Source organism: Dipodomys merriami, unplaced genomic scaffold (assembly GCF_024711535.1).
Source record: "Dipodomys merriami isolate MVZ:Mamm:240054 unplaced genomic scaffold, mDipMer1.0.p SCAF_11, whole genome shotgun sequence".
In the NCBI taxonomy this organism is placed as follows: domain Eukaryota; kingdom Metazoa; phylum Chordata; class Mammalia; order Rodentia; family Heteromyidae; genus Dipodomys; species Dipodomys merriami.
The window spans coordinates 48,473,365-48,499,017 of NW_027202382.1; the positions used below are offsets into that span (position 1 = coordinate 48,473,365).

General features: G+C 53.0%; 1 protein-coding gene across 3 annotated transcripts in view; it reads right to left on the reverse strand.

Annotated features, from left to right (window-relative positions):
- Window positions 1–1,780: 1,780 nt before the first annotated feature.
- The window catches only part of Camsap1 (calmodulin regulated spectrin associated protein 1), a 59,385-nt gene continuing 35,512 nt past the window's right edge, over window positions 1,781–25,653 (reverse strand). For 2 of the 3 annotated variants that reach the window (XM_070015031.1, XM_070015032.1), the window contains 13 exons: window positions 23,661–23,802; window positions 16,546–16,685; window positions 16,358–16,454; window positions 15,854–16,031; window positions 13,633–13,724; window positions 13,098–13,182; window positions 10,260–12,684; window positions 8,321–8,457; window positions 7,669–7,880; window positions 7,447–7,549; window positions 6,204–6,319; window positions 5,449–5,567; window positions 1,781–3,499 (listed from right to left, as the gene is read on the reverse strand). In XM_070015031.1, coding sequence (XP_069871132.1) covers window positions 3,197–3,499; window positions 5,449–5,567; window positions 6,204–6,319; window positions 7,447–7,549; window positions 7,669–7,880; window positions 8,321–8,457; window positions 10,260–12,684; window positions 13,098–13,182; window positions 13,633–13,724; window positions 15,854–16,031; window positions 16,358–16,454; window positions 16,546–16,685; window positions 23,661–23,802 — 4,149 coding nt within the window. In that variant the 3' untranslated portion in view covers window positions 1,781–3,196. The remainder of the gene's footprint in view (window positions 3,500–5,448; window positions 5,568–6,203; window positions 6,320–7,446; window positions 7,550–7,668; window positions 7,881–8,320; window positions 8,458–10,259; window positions 12,685–13,097; window positions 13,183–13,632; window positions 13,725–15,853; window positions 16,032–16,357; window positions 16,455–16,545; window positions 16,686–23,660; window positions 23,803–25,653) is intronic. The other variant, XM_070015033.1, reaches the window with a different exon arrangement.

Sequence of the window (25,653 nt, forward strand, 5' to 3'; positions counted from 1 at the left end):
TCCTACACACGCTTAGCCTCCACCACCTGTTCCGGAGTCACAGACTGCACGGTCTTCCTGGCATGCCCACCCTGGGCTGGCAATCCCCACCAGAATGCATTGCTTATTTTACTAGACCCTCCTGGCACAGCCTCCCTGCCCGTTTCCCTACAGCTGGCTGTGTCAGAGACAAACTGGTTTGCACTAAAGAAACCGTGGTGACTCTGAAGCAGCAGCAGAGACCCCGGCCTGGCCTTGCCCGTAGGCTGCTGGGCCGTGAACTCTTCCGTCCCTACTCACCCAGCCCCATCGCTCTTGGCTTTGGCAAAATACGAGACATCCTTTGCTACTCAGGACAGACACTGCGGAGAGGTTAACCTTAATCTGCTCCTTCGGGAGGAAGGAGACCGAGGCGCTCTCCCCGTCGCTGGAGGCCACCGGTGACAGTGACACTGGCACAGCTAGACAAGCAGGAACTTGGCACCCAGGCACTGGGTTCTCGGCCAGAGCAGCTTCTGCCCCTGAACCCTTACCCCCTCCCCCCCTGGACAATCACAACCAGCGAGGGTGAGAATCCTCTGCAGTGTGCAGTGACCCAGGCCCAAACTTCCTCTCAAACCACAGCTCCTCCATGGACCCAGGGGCTTCCACCGGTGGCATGGCCCCTGCCAATTCCTCTAGGAGAGGCGGGGGGGGGGGCTGCAGCAGCACCCCTGCACTCCTCGTGGGTCAATGCCCCACCCCTGCATGCACCCTAGGAGGCCACGTCTGCACCAGCGCTTGCGAAAAACTGCTTCCATCCCGAGCCCCACTCCTGGCTCCTCAGCCTCCATGCAGCTCCCCTCCCCCGTGTACTAAGCCATTAGCGGATGCTTTCTGTATAAAGTCGCACCTGGGGTGGGTGGCACAGCTAGTCAACACTGTTTATGTGGATGGGCTGGGTGGCTTATGCCTACAAGTCCAGCTATCTGGGAGGTGGAGATAAGGAGGACTGGGGTTTGAGGCAAGCCCAGGAACACAGTTCAGTGAGATTCTATCTCAAGCATCTGCCTTCCCAGGTATGTGGAAGGCCCTTGGTCCAGACCAGCCCAGAAAAGACACGAAACCATGTTTAAAAAATAAGTCCAGCAAGATTGTTAGAGACTCGGCCCAAGTGACAGAGCACCTGCCTACAGAGAGTGAGGATGGAAAAAAACCAACCACCTGCCTGAAACCTGAGGGGACACGAGAAAGGTCCTTCCTACCTTCCCAGCGCTGGAAATCTGCAGCTCAGCACCCACACCTAAGAGCTTGGAAATCACAGGACGCATAAACAACACACAGCTCAGCGACAGACCCGAAACGCCAGCGTTACTACCACCAGCCGGAAGGGCCTAAAATCACCAGCACCACAAATCTGAAACTAACAATACACTTGGCTATTCTGCCAGTGCAAAAGGCAGGGAATGGCTCTCAGCCACCCAGCCAAGCAGCCTGGACAGCAGCCACCCCAGCCACGCGCTGGGGCATACTTCCAAATCCCACACGCCAGGCTCACCAGGCTACGGGAGCATCGCATCCCAAGCCGGGTGGGAATGCAATCTCCTATCTCCAAGCCAGAAGGTGTTTAACTCTTCATCAGAAACCATCAATTCCAGACTTCGATGGGGTGAGGTGAGGTTACAGACTGTGTGGAGCCAGGCCAGGGGCGTAAGCCTGCAATCCCAACACTTGGGAAGCTCAGGCTGAAGCCCTCCTGGGCCAGAGAGAGACCTTGTCTCAAAGCGGAATGAATCGTGACAACGGCACACAGGACTGACATGAAGCGAGCCAGGTCATTACTTTATTATGTGTCAGTGCTTTGTCAAAATAAATAGGTGACATACATCAAGCACACAGTGAGAAATGAAGCACACGTATGGAGAGCGTGGTGACGTCACCGACTTTAATGCTCAGCGTCACTCCTGACAGGAAATACGCAGTGTGCACGGGCCTGGCTCGGCAGCGCGCTGCACTGTGCTCCCTGTCTGTCTACCCAACATCAACAGTGACACTTGTTTAACTTTTTCTATTATCATCCATTTTTCTGCAGTTTGAGAGAGATTCAAGTAACATTCCCAAAAAGGCGTGTGCAAAACTAGGCTCAGTGGCTCTGGGCCCTCAGCGGCTGGTCCCTCGCTGGTGGCTTGGCCCTGGCGGGGCGTCCAGTTCCCTGTGAATGTCTGTGCTGGGGTGCCAGCCAACTGTGGGAACCCACGTGGCGTTCCCGTGGAGTTTCGGGATAGCTGCGGGCAGCCACGCAACGGCTCCTAAAGCGGCAGCAGAACAAAATGACCAAGCTCACCTGAGGCTGCGTGCTCAGCAGCACACTTTGCACACACTCGCACCACCAAGGGACCCGCTCCCACGACAGCGCCTCTCGAGAGCCCGCCCAGCGAAATGCACTGTGGAACCCAAACCTGCCTTTATTAACGCCGGCAACCGCCACCTGTGCCATGGCTGGCCGGCCGCTGGCACAGAAGGAAGCCAGTGCCTGCTTGCCAACCCCTGCCACCCCACGACCGTGTGCCACAAAAATCATCTCCACATCTGTAAACGTTATTTTAACAGAAGACAGACTTTTCAGATTTCAGTGCCTTTAGTGAACTCATATTTTCGGTAAACTTTTTCTGAGCAGCAAGGAACAAGGATTTTTTTCAGAAATCTTAGGAGTGTTTATAAAGGTTGGCAGTAGACACAGTCAATAAATATCATACAATTTCAAATGAAAAAGGTTTTCCATAAGAACTCCTTTTACGAAGACATTCAAACACTCTGACCCAAGAGGAGGCCCTGGCCCTGCAATCACCAATGACGCAGCTGGCCAATGAGGAGCCAACGTGGGGCGCCGGGCAATGTGCAAACAGGGTGCGCAGGGCGGGGGAGGGAAGGGGGGGGTGCGCAGAGAGCAGATCACATTATCTTATCCTGAAGAATTCAAGTAGGGGAGAGGAGGCCTGGGACCATGCTGCCCTGCGGCCCTCGGCCGAGGCCTCCCAGCAGCAGGGCACGCGTCGCCACCCACTGGAGCCCGTGTCTGCCCCCCCATTCCCTGCCCCACAGCCCTGCCAGGGAGGGCAGGGAGAGGAAGGAAGGACTTCTGGTCAAACAGGTCTGTGACTCTGCACACTTCGTACCCAAGGGTGAGAATAATAAATACGATGCCATCGGCATGTCCCCACAGGCGCCTGTAGCTGCGTCACTTTCGAGTCTGGGTCTTCTTTGGCACTGCGGGCCGCTTGGGCTGCCACAGGTGGTTATGGATCGTGAGTGCATCCACACTGACAGACATGGTCTTGGCTGGGATTAGGTTAAACTGTTTTCGGTCTGAGCTATATTTGTATAGCTTGTCAATCATCTTTTTGGTGATGCTCTTTGGCCCCGTGCCGGTGAGTTTGTAGATGTCCTCGGTGTCGGGGTAGTAGCAATAAAGCGCCCTGAACTGGCAGCCGGCGTCGCGGAACAGGATGATGTAGTGGTTGGCGTCACACTTCTCCAGCTCCTGCATCAGGAGAGACAGAAACACATGGCCATCACCCCCCCGTGCAGGGGTTGCTGAACCAGGTCAGGCGAGCATCCAGGCAGGTACCTCCTTGTAAGGAAAGCCGTTAACACATCAACTATGGTCTCCTATGTTGGGCAATCAGGGTTTATCCATTTAATGGAGACCTTACCTAAGTTCAGGTGAGAAAGGAAAAAGCACCTCTAATATGAAGTAGTCAGGGAAATAGAGCCATGAGCCGCCAGCCCAGGCCCCGTGGGTGGCAGGAATGCGAGGCCGTGCTGGGCTGTGGAGGGCGTGGGAGAAGGCAGCATCCCACACGTCACACGCAAGCTGCCACGTGGCCAGCACTCACTCTCCCCACGTCCAAGAGAAGGGAAAATGGCACAGCGGCCCCCACGGCCCCTGGCGCTGTCCACACACTCGCAGGGCTGTCCCGGACAAGTCAGCTGGCAGCAGCACCCTAACTAGATGATGAAGCCTCCTTCCTCCTCATCGCTGACTTAAGGCTTCCAACTGCGAAAGGCAGAGCAAATCCTAACCACCTTCCAGATCTTTCCATTTGGTAAGTCCACCATCTTCTCCTTATGGTGACAAAAGCAAGCCAGGCACTGGTGGCTCTAGGCCTGTAATTCTACCTACTCAGGAGGTTATATTCTGAGAATCATGGTTCAAAACCACTCCAAGCAGCAGGGCGCTGGTGGCTCATACCTATAATCCTAGCTACTAAGGAGGCCGAGATCTGAGGATTGTGGTTCAAAGCCAGCCTGGGCAGCAAAGTCCGTGAGACTCTTATCTCCAATTAATCACCAGAAAACTAAAGTGGCTCTGTGGCTCAAATGGTAGAGTGCTGGCCTTGAGTTGAAGAGCTGAGGGACAGTGCCTAGGCCCGGAGTTCAAGGCCCACAACCAACAAAACACCCCAAGTAACAAGGTCTAAGACTCCATCTTCAATTAACCAGCGTAAAAGCTGGATTAGAGGGCTGGGAAGGTGGCTCAGTGGTAGAGCGCTTGCCTTGCATGCATGAGGCCCTGGGTTCGATTCTCCAGCACCACATAGCAGGAAAAAAAACCCGGAAGTGGCACTGTGGCTCAAGTGGTAGAGTGCTAGCCTTGAGCTGAAGAGCTGAGGGACAGTGCCCAGGCCCAGAGTTCAGGCCCCATGACCGGACCAAAAAAAAAAAAAAAAAAAGCTGGACTAGAGGCATGCTCAAGTGGTACAGTGCTAGCCCTGAGCAAAAAAGCCGAGTGAAGACAAGTTCAAGCCTTAGTACTGGCACAAAAAAAACAAAGCAAACAGACAAAAAACCCAAAGGGACAAAAGCCAGACACCACTCCAGCAGCAGATACACTGGGAAGGCGAGAGAATACTCCAAAGACAACCAGCATGCCACCCGCCCCACGCCTAGAGCTGGGCCAGGTGCCTCCGGCCACGGGCGCTTCCCTCGGTGGCTTCCATCTCCAGCCACACTATCGATTGTCCAACTACCTCCCCGTGTTCCGCACTTGCACAGACCTTCCGTGCGGCACTCACACCGTCCCAAGGCCCTGCATTCATCTTCCAGACTTGCAAAATCTGCACTCCCCACTCCCACCTCAGCCGGGGGAACGTCACCTCCTGTCACCTTCGCCCCACATGGGCCCACACCCTTGGGCAGGAAGGAACTGCCTCGAGGACCTGGCTCTATCCCGATCACAGAGACCCCGAGCAGCAGCGCGGGCGGCCACAGCGCACCTTCCTGTGAAGCGCCGCTCTTCTTTGGGCCATCCAGCCCCCATGCCCAGTGAACACTGCCCATAATTAGAGTAAGGTCCTCTTTTCCTCCACATCCAGTAGCTACTGAACAGGACAACTTAAAATAAGAGAAAGAGAACACTCCAACGGAACTCATCATCTATGAACACCTTTCATTTCACACAAAAATGTTATGATGAAATTTGGTACTTGCCTCCAATATGGAGTTCTTGTGAGGTTCATTCACTTTTCCAGCCAGACAGCAGTGGGATATAGCATTATGAATAATTGGCTTGTTTGATTTGCTACTGGGTTCCTTAAAGAGCTTAGGACCTAAAGAAACCAGGCCAAGATTTGCAATATTAGTTATAAAACATAAACACACACAAAAGCAATGATTTCTCAGAACCAAGAAATGGAAAGGCTCAATCACAGATAATCATGCTTTTTTGAAATGAGCAATACAAACCATTTCAAAGCTAGCTGAGAAAGTTCCCAGTTGTAAGTGTTAAACAATAAAGGACTAAGGTAACTGAATGTGGGTCCACTTTCTCGGTTCATGACTATAAAAACGACAAGCCCAGCAAATACTTCTAAAAGCCTAAGGAGGCACAGCTGTCCTGCCGCGAGCGTGCGGCTCGGAGGTCAGTGGGGGCAGTGGCGGGGAGAGGCTCTCCAGTGCCCCCTGGTGGCCACCAGCAGTCACACACAGCTTTCCACTCAAAGAACTAGAAAAACACCTTTAGCCCCAGTTAAGGACATTCCAAAGAGCAAACACCAAGGTAGTTAGTTGGCTGCTGCAGATAACCTCCTCTAGAAGCGTATGCACAGTCACCCATGTGAGAAGAGTGTGCTTTGTGCGCCATCACCTGTGTAAGGAGCACGTGTATGTACCTGCCATCACCCGTGTAAGGAGCATGCGTATGTGCGTGCTGTCACCCGTGTAAGGAGCGTGTGTGTGTGCGTCACCTGTGTACTCAGCCACAGAGGCCAGGGAGGAAGCTGCAGATGCCGTCTCCCAGTCTCGGTCCGTGCTCCTGCTCGGGTTGCGGCTCAGGATGGGCAGGGCTTCCAAGGACTCCACTCTGTGAGCAGAGAAGGACAGTAGAGACACAAGCCACACTTCCCACCACGCCAGCCCCTGGCTGCTGCTGGGCAAGCGCTCAGGCTGGCGGCTCGTGGGCGCTCCAGCAGAGCACGCAGAGCAAGGCCGCCGTGATGCAAGGCGGAGGGGGTCCGCACCTCCACAGCATTCTGCCCCACCAGCCTTCACCGAGGGCGCAGGCGCCATAGCCACTGGAGGTCCACCAGACAGCAGACCAGGGGGCGAGGGACACTGTGGCCTCACCTCAGGTGCTCGCTGGCGCCCATCCCCTCAGGGAGCCTCCACCATGCACACAGATGCCAGGGCTAAAAGCCCCGACACAAGCGCTGACTTTAAGCTGACCCCACTTTCAGGGCAGACAGGAATGGGGGACCCAGGTGGGTAACTGGTCAGACAGGCCCAGGTTCTAGTGGGAGTCCTTGAAAAACCCAGAGGACAAGAAACCAGGGGACAAGAGGCAGGAAACACGGTGGTGACGGGACGGCCAGGGCTCAGAGAACACCAGGGCGTGGGTGAGTTCGACAGGACGGCGTGGCACAAGAGAGAACCCAGGGCAAGGGTGAGGGCCAGGGCCAGGCCCTATTAGGACAAAAGGCCAACAATTCACAGGAGTGGGCCAGGCCTCAGGGCTGGACAGGGCCTCTTAAAGCCCAGAGTAAAAAAGGTGACTGCAAGCACAGTGGCGCACACCTGTAATCCTAACTACTCAAGAGACAGGATCTGAGGATCTCAGTTCAAAGCCAGCTCAAGCAGGAAAGTCCATGAAACTCTCATCTCCAATTAACCACCAGTAAGGGCTGGAACCAGAACTGTGGCTCGAGTAGCAGACCACTACTAGCCTTGAGCAAAACAGCAGCCAGGCCCTGAGTTAAACAGCCCCAAGTCTGGCACAATAAACAACAGTCTTTTATTTTTCTTAAAGGAAAATCAGTACCTTTGCTATCTGACAAAAAATGAGTAGGCCAAGGAAGAAACCAGAAAAAAAAATTCCCAATAGCCTGAAAAATGATCAGCTATCTAGGCCTGATAATACCTCGGGAAAAGCAGCGAGATACTCCTCCATCCCCACTCGGAACTCGGTGCCCCGAGGGGCCGCTGGGCACTCACCGATGCGAAGGGGCGCCCCCCGAGTGAACGCTCTCAGGCTCCGTAGTAGCTGCAGAGGCCAGGGACAGGCTGGAGCCGGAATGAGTCTGGCTCAAGTTATCGGCTGCAGGGACAAGGGTCAGGCAAAGCTTTCAACAGATCCACCCGGCCCCTCCCTGCACCCCGGATGCATACGCACCCCAGCACCCCCTTCCCGCCTTGCTCAGATAAAGTGCCCCTTACGGGTGGAGGGGCACTTGGTTCCTGAGTCGCTGCAGGATTCTTCTCGATGCACAGACTTCGGCCTTGGCTTTTTGGGCTTGGACTTGGCCGGTTTGCCAAGTCCTTGTTCCTCTAAGATCTGCTGCTGCTTCCTCCTCAGGTACTCCTGCTTGATGAGCTCCCGCCGGGCCTTCTCCTCCTCCTTCCGTATTCGGTCTTCTTCTGCCTTACGCCTGAGAGCAAAATGGGTTCATGAGAGGCAGTGCTGGAAGGGCTCTTCCAGAGATCAAACCACCAGCCCCACCCACTCCCATGCCCCGATGCCCCCCAGCCCCAGCCCTGTTCCTAGGGTCTCCTGGCAGATCCAGGGGGGCAAGTGTGACTGTGGTCATAATATCTTGTTCCCAGCATTACAATGGGGACAAAGTATAGCTGGGAACTGGAAACCATTGGGGGGGAGGGGAGGACTCAAGAGAGAGCCTCACAGACTTTACTCGTGGTTAGCAGGTGGCGAAAGGAGACCGCAGGCCTGAGGAGCAGAAGGAGATGACCAGGAGAGACTGCTGGGACGGGGACATGCCCGCCTGGCCCCAGCTACCCCTGCTCCCTCTGCAGCCAGCCTGCTCCCCTGGGCACTGGGGGAGGGCTGTGCGGGAGGAGAGGACAGGGCTACCTGGCCTCGTCACGCTTCAGCTCCACTTCGGCCTCCAGCTGCTGCTTGCGAGCGCGGGCCTCCTCGGCCTTCCGCTGCTGCTTCAGGAGGAAGGCCGCCCGCTTCTTGGCCAGCTCATCCTCCGCTTTCTGCTCGTCCTACAAAGTAGGGTCCCCTCACTGTGAGAGTGAAGCAATGGAATGACACCCCCCAGCCGGCCAGCCGGCCAGCCGGCCAGCCCCGATGTCAGCACACTCCGAAGGTCCTAACGTGTGGCTGGTCCACAGCTTTTCTTCTTTATTTTCTGTTGGTCACGGGGCTTGAACTCAGGGCCTGGGTGCTGTCCCAGAGCTTTTTTTTTTTTTTCCTCTCAAAGCCAGCGCTCTACCACTTTGAGCCACAGGGACACTTCTCGTTTTGGGGGGGCTCATTGGAGCTAAGCGTCTCACAGACTTTCCTGCCCAGGCTGGCTTTGAACCACAGTCCTCAGACCTCAGCTTCTGGAGTAGCTAGGATGACAGGCGGGAGCCACAGCACCCAGCTTTTCTTCTTTTCAAACCATGAATGCAAAATACCTTTCTTGAACGCAAAACAATAGAAAAAGAAGCCATGCTAATCTAAAAGGCACTAAGTGTCCAAGTTTCCAAACACCTCATCTCAAGTGCAGTTTGTCTGAAGCACTATGCATCTTTCCACAGTACGGGCCACAGCCAGCACTGTGTTCATGGGAGCGCACAGTCTGTGTGAGCCGAGGCCCGTGTGTAGGGCGTCCGGAGACCAAACCCTGCCAGCCACAAGCTAAGCCCAGCTCATACCGCCTTCATCTCTACAGAAGAATGGAATGTGCATGACACAGCAAAGACACCCCTAAAGCTTCTGTCTGCCGGGACTGATGCCAGACACCTGACAGCAGACTTCTGCCCTGGCCAGATCTCAGCCAGGTATTTTTTGCACCATTTTTGGGAACTAGACCACAGCACCATGTCTGGCTTTTTCTGCATATGTGGTACTAAGGAATCGAGCTCAGGGCTTCATGCATGCTAGGCAAGCAGTCTACCACTGACTGAGCCATATTCCCAGCTCCAATTTTTATGTATGTATGTATGTATGTATGTATGTATGTATGTATGTATGTATGTGTGTATGTACGTATGTTGGTCATGGGGCTTGAACTCGGGGCCTGGGCGCTATCTCTCAGCTCTTCAGCTCAAGGTGAGCACTCAACCACTTGAGCCACAGCACCACTTATGGTTTTCTGAGTGGTTTATTGGACACAAGAGTTTCATGGCCTTTCCTGCCCAAGCTGGCTTTGAACTGTGATCCTCAGATCTCAGCCTCCTGACTAGCTAGGATGACAGGCGTGAGCCATCGGCACCCGGCATACCAATTTTTATATTTTTTAATGGCTGAAACCCCATTAAAGAAAAACATTAGGCAAAACAAGAAAACTACATGAAACTCAAACTTCAGGTCTAAGAGAAAAGCTGTACTGGTCAAGTCATGCCATGGTGTTCTACCCACAACTGTGGCTCTTCTTGGCAAGGTGAGGCCTTGTAGTAGGCATGCCCGCAGCCACAGACTGGCTTGTTCTGGAAGTATCTTGTGGAGTGGGGGCAGGGCAAGTGCTGTGCCGGCATGGTAGCACTGAGCGATGCCAGCCCTGGTGTTCTGAGGTAAGGTCTCCCCCTGCCCGGGCACGGCCTGAGCTACCACCCACCTACTCGGCTTCCTGCATCGCTACATCACGGGCGCAGGACCACACAGCTTCCTTCCGTGGAAGTGGAGTCTCACAGAGTTTCCTCCCAATCTTAGCCCGTGATGACAGGTGCACCCCGCTGTACCCAACTGTGAGTTAAGAAGAGGGTCTCATGAACTTTCCTGCCCCAGCTGGCCTCCAACTGCAATTCTCCTGTTCTTGGCCTCCCAGGCCCCTAGACAGATGCACTCCGGACTTGCTTACCTTGAAGAAGAAGCCAACCACAGGCTTCTGGTCGCCGTCGCCGATGAGCACCACAGAGCTCTCGTGGCCCGTCAGCTCACCATCCTCATCGGGGGCCTTCAGGTCCGAAAGGTCCACTTCGATGAGGCTGGCCTTGCTCTTCAGGGGCTCTTCCACAAGGACATTCTCTTTGCCCGAGATGGCCGAGACACTGAGCCCCGCCTCTTTCACGCTTGCGTCCAAGCCCTCCTGGCAGGTCCCCTGCTCCGAGAGCACATTAGCATCTCTGGAGGAGGGCAGAACCAATGCCCGCTGGTTGCTTTCATCGTGGAGCCTGTAACTGTCAAAGAGATGCTTCTCAGAGGGGTTCCCACCAGAGTCTGTGACACTGTCCACACCTGGGTCAGAGGGCGTCCGTGGGTGGTTGCTTGGGGGAAAAGATCGCAGGTGTGGGAGCGTCTCCACACTGGGTGTTGGGGTTTTGCTCCGGGAGGAGCCCGGCTGCCTGTCTTTTGGAACCTTCAGCTCAGCTGGCCTTCCCGAACGTGAGTTCCGGCCCTGGCCGAGCCGGGGTGGTTTGCGGTGGCCAGTCACTCCGGTGGGGGACAGGGGCTCAACGAAGTGGACAGGGGCCTTTACTTTTTGGTCCTGGGAGTGATTTTTGGAGCCTGGCATGGGCACTGCCGGGGACTTGAGGAGGAGCTGCTGCTGCTGCTGGGAGATCTTCAGTATGGCCTGCTGCAGCGTGCTGATGGTCTCGCTCAGCTTCTCAATGGACAGGTCCCCCTCGCTCACGTCCACCACCACCTCCTCCTCCACACTGTCCTCGAGGAGAGCAGCAGAGAGCGCCCTGTGCACCTCTACATCAGGCAGAGCCGAGGGGTCTTTGGGCTTATGAAGCTGGGCAAACGTCAAGCTTTCTCTGTCCACATCTGGACCCTCACTGGCATCTCTCTGCTCTTCCTTGAGAAAGCCTTCCGCGTTAGCCACCGCGTCACCCACGTCCTCGCCATTGTGCTGCGTGTACTCCTTGGTGAAGTGCTCGGGCCGCAGGGGCTGCGGGGTGCCGTCGGCCTTGCCCTTCTTCACCACGTGCAGAAAGGCAGCCTTGCCCAGCTTCAGGCGCTGTCGTGCCGACAGCGCCTCCATCTTCTTCTTCTGGGTTTCGATGGCTCTGCGCTTCTCCTCCAGCTGCATGTGCAGCTGGACCAGCTCGGATGCCAGCAGGCTGGCAGGGTCCTTGTTGTGCCGAGTGGGGCTCTGCTCCCTCTTCTGCCTCCAGGTTGTCAGAGGCGCTGGGCAGCTCTCCGACGCGTCCGGCGTGGTCTTCTGGGAGCTGCTGGTGCTGGACTTGGTCTCGCTGCTGTTGAGGCGCTGGAGCTTGCGCTCCGCGAAGCTGGTCATCTTCACACTGCCGCTTGCCACAGACATGCTGCTGAGCTGAGAGGTCGTGCTGAGACACGGGCTCGAGCGGCCGCTGGCGTCGTCCTTATCTTCGTGTTCCTTTACCTTCATATCCTCTTGCAGCTTGGCCGATTCTTCCTCGCCAGTGTATCTGGGAAGCAGAACAGCGCGGTCCTCCCCCAGGAACTCCTGCTCAGCATCGTCCACATCCACCACATCAGAGTCCGAGTCCTGCCTCAAGATCGTCCACGGCTCTGAATCGTGGGAGCTGGGGCTCTGGGAGCTCACGTATAACCTCCCCTCTGTGTCCTCGTCAGTCCTGCCTACATGAAGGAAGAAGCCATCAGCCTGCCTCTGAGGGAAGGGATCGAATCCACCAGCAGCCACAGGCCCCCCATGCACTTCTCCTGTGGCTTCTGATAACCGAGATCCCTCCTCAGTGGGGTCGACGCTCACAGTAAGTTCTGTACAAGGAATCGGGGTGAAAGTCCTGTTCAAGTCACGACCGCCGTGGCTGCTGGCCGCTTTCTTCCGCACCAGAGGCTGGGTGCCCTCGACAGCCCTCTTGGCTGGGGCCCCCCGGGGCCTCCCTTCCCCACGTTCGTCCTCTTTCGTAGTCACCTGCTTCTCTTTCGCTGGCCTCAGCACTGCTGGCATCAGAGGCTCTAGGAAGAAACTATCAGACTTACTCTCCAAGGTGTCTGCCGGCCTCGGGGGAGACCTGGCAGTGGCCATCAAGCCTAGCGCCCGAGGTGAGGCCCGCGGGGCCTCCAGGTCACCACCTTGGGGAGACACGTCCGTCCTGATGATGGCCACCAGCTCCTCCTCCTCATCGTCCATGTTGACATTGCTCAGGAGGCTCCTTCCGTCGCTCTTGCCAGCAGCGGGGTCGGGCTGGTTGTGTGGGGTCAGGTGGATGATGTTGGATGCCAGGCTGTCTTTGCTGATGGAACGGGCCAAGCTGATGCTGTCACCGGAGCTGGGGTCCACTTCACAGCTTGTAGCATGGTGGAGAGCAAAAGGTGTTGGCTGGGACACAGGCCTGAAACAGGGAGAAAAAAGCCACAGGATATACTATGTATCCACGAGCCAGCCAGCCTCAACACGGCCTGAGGAGGGGAGGAAATTCCAGTTAGGAAGAGCGAACACAAATGCCCGACACGTGAGATGTAAGAAAACCACAGGTGATTTCAGTTCAGTGATTTTCAAGCATTCTGGTCCCAGGACCTCTTTGAACACTCCCTTACAAGTGACTGGGGACACCGGAGCCATTGTTCACCATGCGAAACGCAACATCTGACTCCCCGTGCTGCCACCCAAGTAACGTGGTCTCTGGGAAAACCCAGTTGCCCCCACGAGAGAACTCAGGTGGCAGGGCATCGTGTGCTGGCCGTGTGGGGCAGGGAGAGGGCCTCTGACCCTGCGGGGCTCCCCAGGGCTCCTCTAGAGAATCACCTGTTTTTCTTGTCTGGCCATGCTATCGCTGCACCTCGAGGCTGACCATCGACTCGGGTTAAAGAGTTAGATCGATGCCGCTGATCTGCAGAAGAAGAAAGAACATTCAGTGCTAAGTAACCAAGTGTGAGCCTGAAAGCCTTTCCGCAATAACCATTTCCCCAGCAGATGAATCCTGACTCTGTCCACGAAACTGCAGATCATCAAGACAACACAGCTCCAAGTAATTCAAGTGGAAAGTAATGCATGGTATAATAGCAATCATTTGCACTAACAGTAAAGAACTTCACGTCACCATTTCGCTGCGTAAGTTCTCGCTCAGGAACACCCCAGCATTTCCGTGTGTACTACGCAAGGCTTCTTAGATTTTGTTAACATTCTCACATTCTAAAGCCACAGCAATATAGATTAAAATTGATTCTGCTATTGATAACTGAAAAGACTATGTCAGAATAAAAACTGAACTGGGGCGTACTATTTTAGTAAACCCTAGGAAGGATGTAACGAAAGGGGAAGAAGAGGGTGCCACACTCACCCGGGGCGTCCTCTGCCTGTGCCGCTTTTTGCTGCTTCTGCCTCAGTGGCAATAGAGGGTGGGAAGAGCTAAAGGCGGAAGTTCCTTTCCCACTAAATGGAGAGAGAATTGGAAAGGAAAGCATGAAACAACAGAGCCTGCCGTGACCTCCTCCTGAGCCGGGAGCAACTCCCGAGGCTCTAAGAATTCATTTCTATAAAATTGATAAAAATACAAAGGCTGCAAGCAGGGGAACATGCTGACTTCTGGTGATAGTGTGGGACACAAACAGGTTTCCAATTTCCAAACAAAATTCAAGACTACAACAAAGACTACCTTCTGAGCAATAAAAATGAAAGTAGGAAAACCAATTGTTCTTAAAGTTTTCAAGACTATGTATGTATTACTGGTTCAGTGAAAAACAAGTGAACTTTAGTGACAAAGAAGACCACAACCTATGTGGTAGTGCACACCTGTAATTCTAGCACTGGAGAGGACCGGAAGTTCAAGGTCAGCCCAGCCTGGGTTACAAGAGCAAGACCCTATCTCAAAACAGACTAAAAAAAGACCCCAAAGATGATGCTACTGTGCTGAACCAACTCAGCAAATGCTGATTAGCGACCTAAAGGTGGCCGACCCATCACTCCCACACTGCTAGCAGGAGTGCAACTCCGAGCATGTTTTGGAGCAGTGTGGCAACACCCACGAAGACCTCCAGAAAGTATGGGCAGCCATACTACTTCTTGGGTGAGGCCTAGGAAGAAGGGCTAGCGGTGCGCGTGTGCGTGGCCGCACGGCCACCGTGAGGCCCGGGGCAAGGCACGCCAGGCACAGAGGCAGCACCGATGGGCTCAGCAGTGTGGCCACTGAGCACCGCCACCACAGCGTGCAAGCCCCAGGCACCCCGCAGGAAGCCCGCGCACAAGTGGGGTGACCACTGGGGCCGGGACAAGGAGCAAGGTGAGGGCAGGCTGGAGAGGCTCACACTCGGCATCCTGAGCCACAGCTAGCACGCGTGCCTCTAAGGAGAGCAAAGAAGGGGGAGGTGCAGGGAGCCCAGGGGGCCGGGCAGAGCAGGGGAACCCCACACATTTGTCTATAGACAAACGTTACTACAAACCACGGCATGGCATCCATGTGGTACATGCCACATTCACTAAAACCAGAGCAGAAGAGAAGGGCCCATGGGAAGTCCTCACAACTCAGTGACAGGAAAACCAGTCACAGAGGTCAGCCTGGTCACACCGGTTCTGCTTAACGTCAACCTCTGCTCCCACGTGTGCTCTGCAAGTGCCAGTGTGATCACAGAGCTGCCCGCACGGGCCCCGGCCCCATAGCTCTGCCCTCAAACACCAGCACTGCCCAACAACCCACTTTGGTCCGGGGCTGAGCCACCGTAGCCACTGCCGCTCCAGGGAAGTGCCACTGGGTCTTGCCCACACAGAAGACACCAAGCCTCTCCACAGCACTGCCCCAGCAGCTTCTCAGGCCTCTGCCTAGCCTTTCCTCCTGCAGCCCAACACTGCCGGTGCCCCCCTCCCCCACCCAGACATGGACAGCTCCTTCGCCTGGGGTCTCAGGCAGTCACGCAGCTGCAGGCACGACTTAAAATGGCTTTTGAGTGCCATTCTCACCTTCCATTCTAACCAACTCCCAGTCTGGGGATACGGAGCATGCCTAGCATGTACAAGGCCCTGGGTTCTATCCTCAGCACAGTAAAATCTCATAAATGTATTTGTGTGAGTGTAAATAACCGCCCTGTGAGTGGGTGTGTTAATCTGCTCCAGACCGAGTCACAGACAAGCTCCTACCCCACCCTCACTCAGCATGTGTTCATGTTTATCCCAAGCCAGACTTCTCTATCTCCATCCCAAGTTTCCACTGATCTTCTCGTCCACTCAGTGCCAATCTAGTCCACATATCCGTAAACACTAGCTCTTAATGATGACAATCACTTCTTAAAAAATACCCTGAAGCTCACCCCTGTAATCCTCAGGAGGCCGAGATGTGAGGATCTTGGTTCAAAGCCAGCTCAGGCAGTAAAGTCCATGAGACTCTTATCTTCAATAAATCACCAGAAAACGAAAGTGGTGCTGTGGCTCAAGTGGTAGAGCACTTGCCTTGAGCTGAAGAGCTGAGGGACAGCCCCCAGGCCCAGAGTTCAAGCCCCATGACTGACCAAAAAAAAAAAAAAAAAGGTACCAAGAAAAAGGAACTAGGATAGTACATATAAGCAACTCACAGGTACTCGGGCTCTTCGGGGTGGAGAAGGTACCGGTGCCCACCTTCCACCACAGGCTGGCTGGGTGCCGGCAGGTCAGCGGGGGTCATGACGGCGGGGCTGCCCAGAAAGCTGCGTTTGGTCGCGTTGGAGATAGGGACGGGAGGCCGGCTGCACTTCTGCTGTAACACTGTTTTAGCTGCAGAAACAGCAGTTTTTACAGACTCAGTCACAATAGTGATAGTTACCCATAACTCCAAGAAACAAACCCAGGAGCATCAATAAGCACAGAACAACTCAACTTTTACAAACTTGGCCCACAATTGGTTTCAAGTTAAATGTTAGTGTCAGCGCTACAAGTATTAGGCCAAATTAAAAAGCAAAGCCCGGACTACAAGAGCAGACAAAAATGCAAGCCCAGCTGGTGATCTGCCCTAGGTGGCAGAACGCAGCTCTTCCAAGGCCCCATGAGTGCACAGCTGCTGCAGCCAGGAAACTACAGCGGAGCCCCGGGAGGCCACTCACCATCCTTCAGCTCCTGGACATCCCTGGGCTGAACAAAATCCGGCTTCACATTCTCGAACCACCAGAAGAGCTCGGCAATAAAAACCATAACATTTGGCTAAAACAGAAAAGCAAAAGCAAGAGGCCATCATAAACACACATTGCTCTGCTGTTCCATACCCGGGCTTTGTGGCTGGTGTGTGCCCTACCTTCAGCACGGGAGGCGCGTACAGCATGTCCTCCAGGGTGAGATAGAAGCACTTGTTCAGATGCTCACTGGAAAATTCGCGCAGGAGCCGGATGTTATACAGGCTGTCGGCCATAGAGGGCACCTCCTTTAGGCAGATATCTAATGGATGGACGCAGACAGTCAGAACCCAGTGCGCTTGCACTCCGCGTGTAAATACAGAATTCTGATCGGAACCATTTTATACGGAGGGAGTGGAGGCACTGAGGAGGAATATGATGCCAGATTTAAAAAAATAGAGTAAAGCTTTACAAGGGACACACGTTCAAGGAAAAAGCAGAAAAATCTCTAAGTTGGGAATTTTAATTTTCCACTAAGCATCACTAACAGAAATCACATGAGATTTTTAAGACGGGGTTCAGGTTTCCAAGGGCCCAGCTGCCACGGCCTTCAACTAAAGAAAACACTCTGCATGGGGTATTTCTGTATTTGCAAAGGACAGGGCAGGGACACGTGCGCAAGCACCAAGGCCAGAGGTCAGGAACGGCTCGGCCTCCCCTGCAGGTGGTGAGTGCCTTGCCACACTCTGGGACAGGGCAGTTCAGGACTTGAGAGCACAGGCAGCAGCCCCGGGGCCTCCCACGTCCCAGCGTGCAGCAGGAGCCGCTCACACCAGGGAGGCAACTGCACTGAGGACACGCGCTTGCTGCTCTTCCCAGTGAACAGGGAGGGCCAGGCTTGGTACAGGACAATGTTTGCTGGACCAGGCCCTGGCTTCCATCCCCAGCAATAAAGGGAAGAAGGGGCTGGCTCTTCGTTCGGGGGGTCTAGAAGTCTGCGCGTTCCTGCCTCACATGGGGGTGTGGAGGTCGCATGCTGCTTTAGTCCCCGAAGCCCCTCACCAGCGAGCTGGGCAGCGTCTCTCCTGGGTGGAGGGTAGTGTCTCTGCTTCCATGTGACTCTCCCACACCAAAGCCCACCATTTTAGCAAGGGTCAAATTTAGAGCAAACCCTCCAAGTTCCTATTGTCCAAAAGTAACTTGGCTGACATCTGGAGTAACATCAGCAATGCAACGAATGATGAAAGAAAAGGGTTATAACTCACTGAATAAGTCTACGAGGTTGTAACCCCACACTTCCACCTACGAATAAAACCACCACTGATGGAGGAGAAGGCTTTTCGGGCAGCAGAGTGCTTTAGTAAACAAGAGGAGGAGGATGGAACAAGAGTGGGTGACAACTGTGGTGGGTGAGTAACAAATGGGGGTGGGGGGGACAGAGAATTCACAGCCCAAAGCCTTTTCCCACGAAGAAGCAAACTAATGTCTTCCAGAGGAGAGAGCGGCCATACCCTCGTACTGCCTGGTGCATGGCAGGCACCACACAGACCTCTTGCAAGACCAGACTGACTCAATGCCCAATGCCACCACCTCAACACCAACACAGGCCATGACCAGGAAAAAGCTTGGATACCCAGAACCTATGAGAGTAGACGCTAAGGGCCCTCTCCTGAAGGAGAAATGAGGCCAGAAATGGTGGCGAGTGAAAGCCAGTAGGAAGTCTGAGGGAGTCAATCTGTGGAGAAGCCTCTGCCCTCTTCAGATGCAATGCGACAAGCCACTACCCTGGGGGAGTCTGGTAAGACACGAGCAGGCATTAAGCCTCCATCAGAATAACGTGTTCACTTTGCTCCTTGACCCCTGCTACTCCACATGAGTTTTGGGTTGACTGGTCAATTTCTTATTTTTCCTTTTTTGACCAGTTTGGCTTTTTCTGTGTATGTGGTACTGAGGAATAGAACCCGGGGCTTCATGCATGCTAGGCAAGTACTCTACCACGAAGCCACCTTCCCAGCCCTTGACTGGTCAACTTCTGTGAAAACGAAAGTATTTACTGGACTGGCAATAAATTTACAGAACAATCTCGAGAAATTGTAATTTTTAGGATTCTGATTCTCCATGATGAAGAATGTTTAAGTCTCTTCCTCCCATGCACTGTCAGGAAGTTTCCTATTTTATTCTGACAGCTGTCTTGAGTTTGAACCCAGGGCCTGGTGCTTACCACTTGGGCCACACTTTGGTTTCATTGTCAGACCAGGTGGACCTCAGACTAGGGTCCTCCATTAGGTCTCCTGCAGAGCTGCGATCACCAGTGTGCACACTGTGTCAGGCCTAACTGCTGAGAAAGAGTCCTGATTCCCTTTTTGCTCAGTCTAGCTTCAAACTGTGATCTTCCCCAATCTCTGCTTCCTAGGTAGCTGGGATTACAAGCGTAAGTCAAGACAGTTGCTCTTAAACAGCTTTTAACATACTTTCACTTTTATATTTTAATTTTTTTTCTTGCATCCCTTTTGCTCACTTCATTCCCAGGTTCTTTCCAACCTCCCTGCTTTGCAATAGACATTTACACTGAGTTGATGATGCTGTATATGAAGCAAGGAACCCAGCAGCCCTGGGGCCAGGAGCCAGGCTGGGGGAGGCCCCTCCATCTGGCCTCCTAAACCACTCTACTGTCACTCCTGGTCTGTCAGGGGCACATGTGCAGCAGCCTAGGGTCCCTACCACTGTCACGTTAAATCAAGTCACTAACTCACATTCAGACAGCCATTACAGTATGTTCCATTTTTATTCTTGTCTTCTAATACTTCACATAGTATTTTTGGAAAGCCAGCCTGTCACTGCCCTCTTGTGATCTATTCATAGTGCCAGGGAATGGCCCTCTCTCACAAAGAGCGAGGGCGCCTTCCATCTCTTCCTATTCTCTGGGAGTTCATACAACAGAAGTTGTCAATCCCTTCAGAGCCAGAGAAAACAGCCAGCGACATGCCAGCCCACAGGGCTGTCCTGGACTCCTGAGTCCATTTCCTTTGTGGTTAGACAACTGCACGTGTTACACCTAACACGTCACATGTTCATGACACACTAATAATCTCAGTCATCTTTCTTGAATTATCTGCTAGATTAGTGCTTATATCTCATTTGTTATATCCTTCAACTTTTCCTGTTTTTAGGATCTTTGCCAAAGACTGTTGGATTAATCCTTTAAGAGAATTTTAATTTTATATATTCTCTTTAAAACATGATTTTTTTTTATTTTTTCCTTAATCGAATACTTTAATTCTTACCTTAATAAGGTACACAAGGTCATTAAAATGCCACATAAGAGGGGAAAGCTGGGAGAGAGTGAAGGCAGGGGTGACACTGTCCAACAAGAAATGTTCTCTTCACCTGACTTATGTAACTCTAACCCTCTGTACATATTCTTTATAATAACAAGTTAAAAAACTAAATTTTTTAAATGCCATATAAGATTTTTTAAACTGTAATAAAAAGTCCTCTGCCAACCCTATCCTCTCCTGAGGCCCTACATTCTCCTGAGAATATTCTACTCGCTTCCACCTGCACTGAGGAGCTGACTGTATGCACCTGTTAATCCAGTCGAGCCCTGTTCTCCTTCCCTCCCTCCCTCCCACCCTCCCTCACACTGGCCTCCCTACAGCCACACTGCAGATCTGCGCTTCCAGTCAGTAACCACGTGACTGTCTCCATAGTGGAGGTACACAAAACCTCTCCTGTGCTCCTTCAGAAACTTTTGTGTTTCCTGGATGGAACAGCTGCCTCTGTCTAGCTGGGAGCTCTGAGGCGCACCTTCCTTACCTGCACCTTGGTCCCTGAGCACTGGCGTGCTTCCCAGAGGACTTAATACAGAGCCGGCTGGCGTCTCCTGGAGCCGACAGCACTCTGCTCAGTCTCTCACAAGAGGAGGGGCTCCGCCACTGTCCTGTTCTCAGGACTGTGTGTGGGGTGTATGGCATCATACAGATTCATAACCTGTCCTATGTGACCTGCTTCATCTCCTTTAACAATCACACTGGCCGCAGGGGCAGGTGGCAATATCTAGGTTGGCTTCCTTAGGACACTGCCCTATTTTTTTTTTTCTTGACTGCATCCTCCTGCTTTTTCTAACTTCCTATAACTATCCTCTGTATTTTCTACCCTTTCCCATGTCTTTTTTTTTTTGGGGGGGGGGTCTATTTTCTGAGCAATTTCTCCAATTGTCTTCTAGCTCTTCAGTGAATTCTTACATTTTGGCACAACCAAACACCCCTCTCTGGACCTCTTTAAGAAGTAATTCCAGACACAGTGGTTCAATGTGTTCTAGGCATTCTTTTCCAGTCCCTCTCATCCCTGCATCTTATTTGACGCTGTCTGTGTGGCGGGGTGCTGATTCTGGTCAGGGCTTTCCTCAGACGGCGGGATCTGTGGACACCTGCACGTCCTCTGTGGTCAGGAGAGCAGCATCAGGAAGCGGGCTGTGCTGCAGGGGACTGGTTGGGAGGAAGGCTGGCAGCGCAGGTGAGCCAGCATCGCTCCTCCCTCCTGCCCCGGTGGCTGGCCACCAAACGGCGTACCCTACCCCAACCTCATGCTAGTTAGGAGACCTGGATTCTTCCTACTCTTCAGAACAACTTTCAAAGATACTCCCAGGCACCAGTGTGCCACAGCTTTTACTTTACAGCGCCAGGAGTATAGCAGTGAGCCATCTTGCCCTTCCGTTCTGCTTTCTGATCAGTTGGGTCTGCTGTTCAGAGTGAAGATATGTCTAAGTTTTATCCACCAGGTGACTTGCAACAGCTGCTTGCCTGCTTTGTTTTGAAGTGATTTTTACTAGAGAAATAAGCATTTTTTCCTCTTTCAAATTTTTGGTCTGGGGCAGTACTAGGGACTGAACCTAGGGGTTCATGCATGCTACATGCACTCTCTAACACTTGGGCTATAGCACCAGCCTTTCTTGCTTTTAGATAGTAACTTTGCTGCAGCTGGCTTTAAATTCAAGCTCTTCCCGCCTCTCCCATGTGGCTGGGATCACAGGCACGCACCACCATGCCCAGCCATTCCTTCAGCTTTCTTTGAGAATACTTCTTTTCTAATGCATTGCAATAAACATAATTCATTAATTCCAAAGTGTGGACTTGAGGCAACATACCCTGACTACATCCCCTTCAACCATCCTGCAAGTTCTGGTAAGCTAACATTTGTCCCTTGTTTAACAAATGTGCCCAGGTGTTACTTCCGATGGCTGGGCTATGTCAGGAACAGCAGAGGTAAGAGCGGCTGCCCTGGCAGCACGCAAGGAGCAACTCCACTCACATCCTCTGTGGCCCACGGCACATCTGCAAACAGCCGCTCTTCTGTGGCCCACGACACATCTATAAACAGTGTCTCTGGTCCCAGCTCCACTCTTGCTTCAGAGGAGTGTAGACAAAGGTCACACCTATGTACCAACTTCTAACCTGCACAGGGAGATGTACTAATGCTTTGGGATCTGTCAGGGTTTCCTTAGCGGCCTAGAATAACTTCACTTTTTATAAATGCTTTCATATGTACTTATTTATTTTCCTTTTTTTGCCGGTCCTGGAGTTTGAACTCAGGACCTGGGTGCTATTCCCACTTGAGCCATGGCTCAAACTTTAGCTTTTTATGGGGGGGTGGCGGGGAGGTGGTTAACTGGAGGTAAGAGTCTCATGAACTTTCCCTCCCCATACTGGCTTCAAACCACTTCACCTTCCTGAACAGCTAGGTTACGGTGTGAGCGGCCAAGGCCAGCCCTTGTTTATTTTTTTAGGAAGGCATGTGCCACAATGGTTGGTACGCTGACTGGTACAAGCTTCATTTTGTGGTTCAAGTCTTTTATGGTCTTCCTAAACACTTTTCCTCCGTCAGTTTCTGTGAAGTGATGTGTGGCTCTGTCAGCTTCTCCTTGCAGTTCTGTCCGTGTATGGAGTCCGTCCCCAGGGGCCGGGCTGCGAGGTGGCTACGCTGAATAGGCACTGGCGAGCTGCACGGTGGGCCCGACAGTGCCCCCGCAGCGGGACAGCGAGAGGTGCGAAGCCAAGGACACAGCTGCAGTGGAGGAGGAGCCACGGTCGCCACCCCTTTTTCCTTATAGCCTCTTTCCCCTCCAGGACCTCCATCACGGTGTACACTGTGTTCTTGTCCACCCACCTGGGTATGAGGCCTGCCGTGGCGCTGCCAGTCAGTGAAAGGCTGTTTCCTTAGAAAGCATGGTTTCTAGAATGTTCCCAGCAGCAGTGCTGTGAGAGAATCCCTACAGCGCCACAGTGTCATTAGTCCTAGACCTTCCCTTTCAGAAGGGCTGTGTGCATGCTGGGCAAGTGCTGTCAGTGAAACTCTACCCCAAACTCAGACCCTACCCTTCTCCCCTGGCATTTCTATGCCATGTGGGGGAGCTGCCTCTCAGCCTCCCTTCCACCTACTCCCTCCTGGCCCCTAGGCATCGCACCTGGGGAGCTGGCTTGGACGGAGGGAGAGCCTTCATAACCCTTTCGCCAAAAGGCTTAGGGATAACCTCTGACACACACCATCCCCAAGGTGAACATAAAGACTCAAGCCCACAGACAGGCCCAGGTGCCCATATACTCATTGTGGGTACCCCTCCTGGAGCCTTGAGCTCCCCACTCGCCCTTGTCTTTCAAGAGCAGCTCTGGATCTATAAGACGATTTTGTGTGAACCATCTGTGAGACCTGGCACTCCTGTTCTTGAAGTGGGAACTCTACCCCAGCCACCAGGGTGAACGTGTGAGACAACGCTCTGGTGTGAACACTCGTCAGGGACACACCGCTGACCTTCCACCTGCCCACTCCAGATGCACCTACACAGTTGTAGTCCCCAGCACCCTGGGAGCCTCTGGCCCTGTGCCCCTGTGGCCCTTTACTCCACCCAGAAGCACCCAAGGGCAGGGCTGTCACAGGAGTGGCACCGGGCTGTCACACGGCAGGCATTCAGAAATGCTGTACAAACAGACTGAACTCAGCACTGACTTCCACATCCACAACCTAAGTTCTAGGTGTTGGAATCAATCGGAGGCATGGCCAGGCCACGCCACACATGAGGAGACACAGGTAAAGTACAAGCACATTCACGGGCAATATCTGCGTTAGATAAAATGCAGGTTGCGGGCATACGCCACGTCCCTCAACAGCTGCACCTGTGCTAGAGCTCCCATGGACACAGTGCTCGGGGGCTCCTCGCTCCCTTTGATATGGGGACATTCAGCACACACTGAAGCTTTTCACTGGCCTTCCAGGGCTGTTGAGGGGTGCATTCTCCACTCACCATCCAGTTTCATCTGCTCTGGGCAGTAATAGTGAACCACCGCTAAGAGAGCAGCGCCATCACTGCCGTCTCTCATCAAGTCCTCCAACAACGGGAAGTAAGGTGACTGCCTAGCAGAAGGGTGCTCTCGCCGATAGCGGACCTGCAGTTGATAAAAGGAAAATGGTCTCTGCGTGTGAGGTCGCTTCACCCCCATGTACATTACAGGCACACTGCTGTAGCAAGAATTCACACAGAGCCTAGAGACACATGAACAGTTATGATCACCTGGAAAAGTTCTGAGTGCCTACATGACATTCACTGCCAAGAACACATAGGCCGGTCAAGTGCAGGGACTGACTGTGTGCCTCCACTGTACTGCCCGGCAGCAGCTCGCTGCCAGCACCACCAGGGTCAGTCTAACACCACACTGGCACTAGTGGTAGTAGGCACACACAGGAGGAGGCAGACGTACAGCTATACTACCAAAAGCCAACACACTAAAAACTAATGAGAAACAAGTTAAGTGGTGAAAATCCAATGCTTGGAATACCAGGCTAAGTACCATGAGTGGTAACCTTGGCCATTAAAAAACTACAAGACAGTGTTAGTACGTAGTTTGAGAAAGTTCAGAAACTTGGTTAGACAAATTGTTTCCTTCTGTAACCAGGAACGGCTCTAAGAACTGCAACAAAGCATGTGGGAAGGAAGGCCACTGAACTGAGTGTGCATGGATCCGTCTGAAGCCTCCGGAGCACTGCGCTTAGAGGAAGCCCTGTGTCTGGACACTGTCTCTGCCAGCCCCCAGCTCCGCTCCTGCAGCCCCAGGGAGCTCAGCAGAGACATCTCGAGGTCATACCGCACTGCTGTTTGTGGCGTCGGCACCCCATACTGCTTTAACGTACTGCGTGTCCTCCGAAGGGAGCATGCATGGTGCAACCAGAGAACGAAAACCAGCCACTTACAGTGACTCAGGAGTCCTGAGCGTTCTGCAGATGAGACCAACTTGAAGAAGTATCTCAACAACCTAGGACTTCAAGTTGCTATCTCAGTAAGTATGCTTACCAGAAAACATTTCTTACGAATCTCCTGTTGTTGTTTTGCTAGTGCGGGAATCAAACCCAGAGTCTGACAAGTGGCTTGGCAAGTAATCTACCACTGAACTCCACACCAGCCCAAAAATTCTTTCAAATTTAAAGATAAGGCTTGTTATATGTTTTTTTAAAAAAGTTCTAACACACTTTAACTTGTTTCTCAGACTCCACGGCACGCACTACAACAGAGAACCCGCCTCATACTGTACCACACGTGCAAAGTCCACGGGTTCCAGCATGCAGTGCACCACAGCATGCGCCAGGCCAGGCTTCCACAGAGATGGCAGACACAGGAGCAAGCAGTCATGCAGTAAAGCAAATGGTTTCTTGAGTAAAGATGGATGGCATGGGGTAAAATCAGGCTGACACTGAGCTGCAGGACCCAAGGGTCTCACGTGACTGCCTTGCTCATCCGTGTTTCCAAACCTCTAGCTATAAGGCGTTCAGGTACAACCTGTCAATCTTGACCCCACTCTGTCTCCGTGCCCTATGTACCGAACACCATGGGAGGACAGTCATGGGCACGCTCATAAAAGGGCACTGTGGTTGGTCACATTTTTTCTGTTTTCACCAAAGTCATCTGAAACCATACTTTCTTTATACAGCCGAGTTTGTTGGGAGCCTCTACCCCGATCATGTTCAGGGCTCAAGATGTTAACAGATGTCATTACTCATTAAACATGTTTTCCTCCTTGTTCTCACTAAAGTAGGCGAAGAGAAGCAAGGTGGCCTTCAACAGGAAGCATGGTCAGGTTCGGATGGGCCATAGGCAGCCATGCCACAGGAGCCCCTCAGGAAGGAGCCCAAAGTAAATGCTACCAGAACCAAGTCGTGGAGATCCATCAATATCCAGGCAAACAAAGGGGCACATCAACACAGTCTAAAAAAGACTGGTGTCCAAAAACTCCTATGAAAACGTG